Here is a 3,102-nt window from a genome sequence, read left to right on the forward strand (position 1 = left end):
TCACATTATAACCACATTGTAAAGAAATCCGGCTAAAATTACGGTATAACGTACAGGCACTCAGCACTACCGTGAAATTATAACCTGAATTTTTACCGGAACATGTGGACAAAAAATCAGATATACTCCACCTTTTACTGTAATAATTACCGTAAAATCAGCGAATCACTCTAATTGAATAATTATTATTGCATAAATTACGGTATAATATTTTACGGGGAAAATTGATATTACGGATGATGTACCCAAAGAGCCAGTACTTGAACCATAATTTTGTGCGGAATTTTAGTACAGTGCAGCTATCCCTATTAAATGTTTTCTTTAATTTACATGAAAACAAAAATTTTTGTAAAAAGGAAAATTTTATTTTAAAAACAATCAAGAAATTTTTTTTTCATTTCTACTTAGATTAAATAACAACTCTTTGCATCTTCATTGCCATTTACAATAGTTTACCATTAATTACCACTACATATTTTTCTCCTTTTTAGTTCTGAGAAACAAAATAGCATGAAGAAAACACATTATTAAGGAAACGCAATCTGAAGTAAATATACAGGGATGATTACCCTTAATATATATTAATACAATATATTTTTAGAATCCTTGTCAAAAATGAAGTATAATAATTTTTCAACGTAAGGGCTAAGAATAAATGTTTTAAAATGGAAAAAAAAAACGCTACTGAAATCTTAAAAATCACTACTGTTTGACTTCCAGAGAGAGGGGCAGAAAAGAGTTGAAAAGTAATAATTATTTAATTTTTTTCTTGCTTTGAACAACCAAACCAATTCAGAGTTTACAACTAGCAATGTAGTCTTGTAACTCTGTAGCCTTGTAATTTTAAACCCAAGCCAGAACTCATGGAAACTCCTGGATCAAGCATTGGAGCAAACTAACCTTCGTGGAGGACTTTTTGATGGAGCTAATCTACATTTGCGTGACATGGAGAGAAAAACCACAAAAGTGTTCTATGGTTAGCCCGACTGCAAGGGGATCCTAACCCAAGATCCGTCTACCATTGAGGACATTTTACGTCCGCTCTATGGTCGATGTGAATTCGTATAAACTAGCTACCGCTGGGATTCGAACCTGGATCACCTCATACGGAGAAGAATACTCTATACCCTGAGCCATCACGACTCCGAGGCTATTATTAAAACAGAAGCATATTCAAATTTCATAAAGTCAACCATACTGTTTTTTTCTTTCTCTTTTTAATCCTAATTTTCTCACAATTTATTCGCCAGATTTCAAGAGTGAGTTCACTTAATCCTCGCCTAAACATGAATCCACCTTCTTATGGGAATATTCTTTGACTTCATTTTTGATTAAGATTATATATATTAAAGGCGGTGATTACAGAACATCCTGTATTTACCTCCCTTACATAAATTATCAAACATATTCATTAATACAGACAAATATTAAACGATAAGCAACAAGGTAGGAATAAATATATAAATAAAAATAATATAAACAAGTTTAAAAAATGTTTATACTACAAATAAAACATAAAATAAACCACAATATACGTCTAGCTATACATCAATATAATAGTACTTGCCTTTTAAAACAAATATTCGTTGAACCCAGTTGCTTAAGACATTCCTTCTAATCCATTTTCCTTTTGAATTATTTCCAACTCAAAATCTGCTTTTTTCGAACACGAATAACTCACAAATGGAGGTAGCAAAACAGACAATACTATGGCTAAACCACCTAATATTGTAAATGGTCCCGCACTTTCTTTATTTATAAATATCTGAAATAAAAATGCAAACATTATCTCAACTGTCAAGGTAATGGAAACTACTATAGCGTCTGTTGATTTCAAAGAAGCAACCAAACAAAGTTCGCAGATAAATCCAATGAAGGCGATTAAGATGACGAATGTCGATTCTAACCCACAACTCCAGATCTTCGGTGGCACTATTAAGCAAAAGCATCCAGCAAACAGAACTCCGACAAACGCCCACCAAAAGCTGACAACAATTGGCGGTATATGGGTAATGGTCCTGATGATGACCAGTGCAATAGCTTGGGCAATGGCTCCAATAACACATCCAGTGATTCCAATCAGGACATTGCCCGAATATCTATCAGACTGGAAAGAAAAGTACGGCAGGCACACTAAGAAGACACCAGTCAGGGACAAGACTACGGAAAAAGTCGGTTTAATACCACAGGCTTCTTTTAAAAATATATGTCCTAGGATCACAGTAAACAATGGCGTTGAATAAAATAGAAGAGAAGCTTCGGCCATCGGTAAGTTTACGAAACCGAAGTAATAACCGATAACGGCTATGTTCCCCACAATGGACCGAAAAAGAAGAATTAGATTATTTTTAGAGTCATGCCATAATTTAAAGTTACCGTAAATGATGATCGGAAGCATATAAAACACAGTACCTAAGCTACGTAAACCGAAGATTTCTATTGCACCAAGATTTTTCATTTGAGAAACAAGTAGTCCTTTTACACTCCCAAGAAAAGCACTTAGAAGAGCTAAAAATAAATTGCCAGCTTTGAAGTTCATTTTTATTGGATTCACAGGTAGAAATTATTTACAGCGTTGTATTGCGAGCAGTAAAAATCCTCATTTCGTTGCTATCTCGAAAAAAAATCTGCAAATAAAATAAAATGTTCTATAACGTCTTCAAATAAAATAAAATGCAAATAAAATGCTCTAGCTTCACTAAATAGTAAAGTTAAACTTTCTGCACTCAAATAACAAATGTTTTATCTTTAAGAAATATCTGATTAATCAAGCTCTACTAGAAGGTTTATGAGTTAGAAAAAGTTGTTCTTTCATTGTCAAGGCTCATGAAAATACTTATACCTAATAGTTTTGAAAAATGAACTACAATATCTTTTTTTTTCTTTCTTTTTTTTTTTGGAATTGACATATTTTTTTCGTCACGCTATCGTCATTTAAGAAGGAAGTATTTGTTTCGTTTTTTCTTCTTCGATATTTTTCAAACATTTTGATTAAAAATGTAATCTAGTGTTTAAATTTTTTTATCTTTGCTGTCACGAGATGATGTTTTTCTTTAGTTATCAACCGATTACATGCATAAAATTTGTGCGAAACGTGATTAT

At 32.5% G+C, this 3,102-nt stretch overlaps 1 protein-coding gene across 1 annotated transcript; it reads right to left on the reverse strand.

Moving 5' to 3' along the window:
- Window positions 1-343: 343 nt before the first annotated feature.
- LOC107453591 (solute carrier family 35 member G1) lies at window positions 344-2,679 on the reverse strand. Its single transcript, XM_087162140.1, has one exon. The coding sequence runs from the start codon at window positions 2,537-2,539 to the stop codon at window positions 1,601-1,603; it is 939 nt and encodes a 312-aa protein (XP_087018266.1). The 5' UTR covers window positions 2,540-2,679; the 3' UTR covers window positions 344-1,600.
- Window positions 2,680-3,102: the final 423 nt, after the last annotated feature.

The sequence above is a fragment of the Parasteatoda tepidariorum genome, chromosome 1, assembly GCF_982258835.1.
Source record: "Parasteatoda tepidariorum strain Cologne lab strain chromosome 1, Ptep-v5.0, whole genome shotgun sequence".
Taxonomy (NCBI): Eukaryota; Metazoa; Arthropoda; class Arachnida; order Araneae; family Theridiidae; genus Parasteatoda; species Parasteatoda tepidariorum.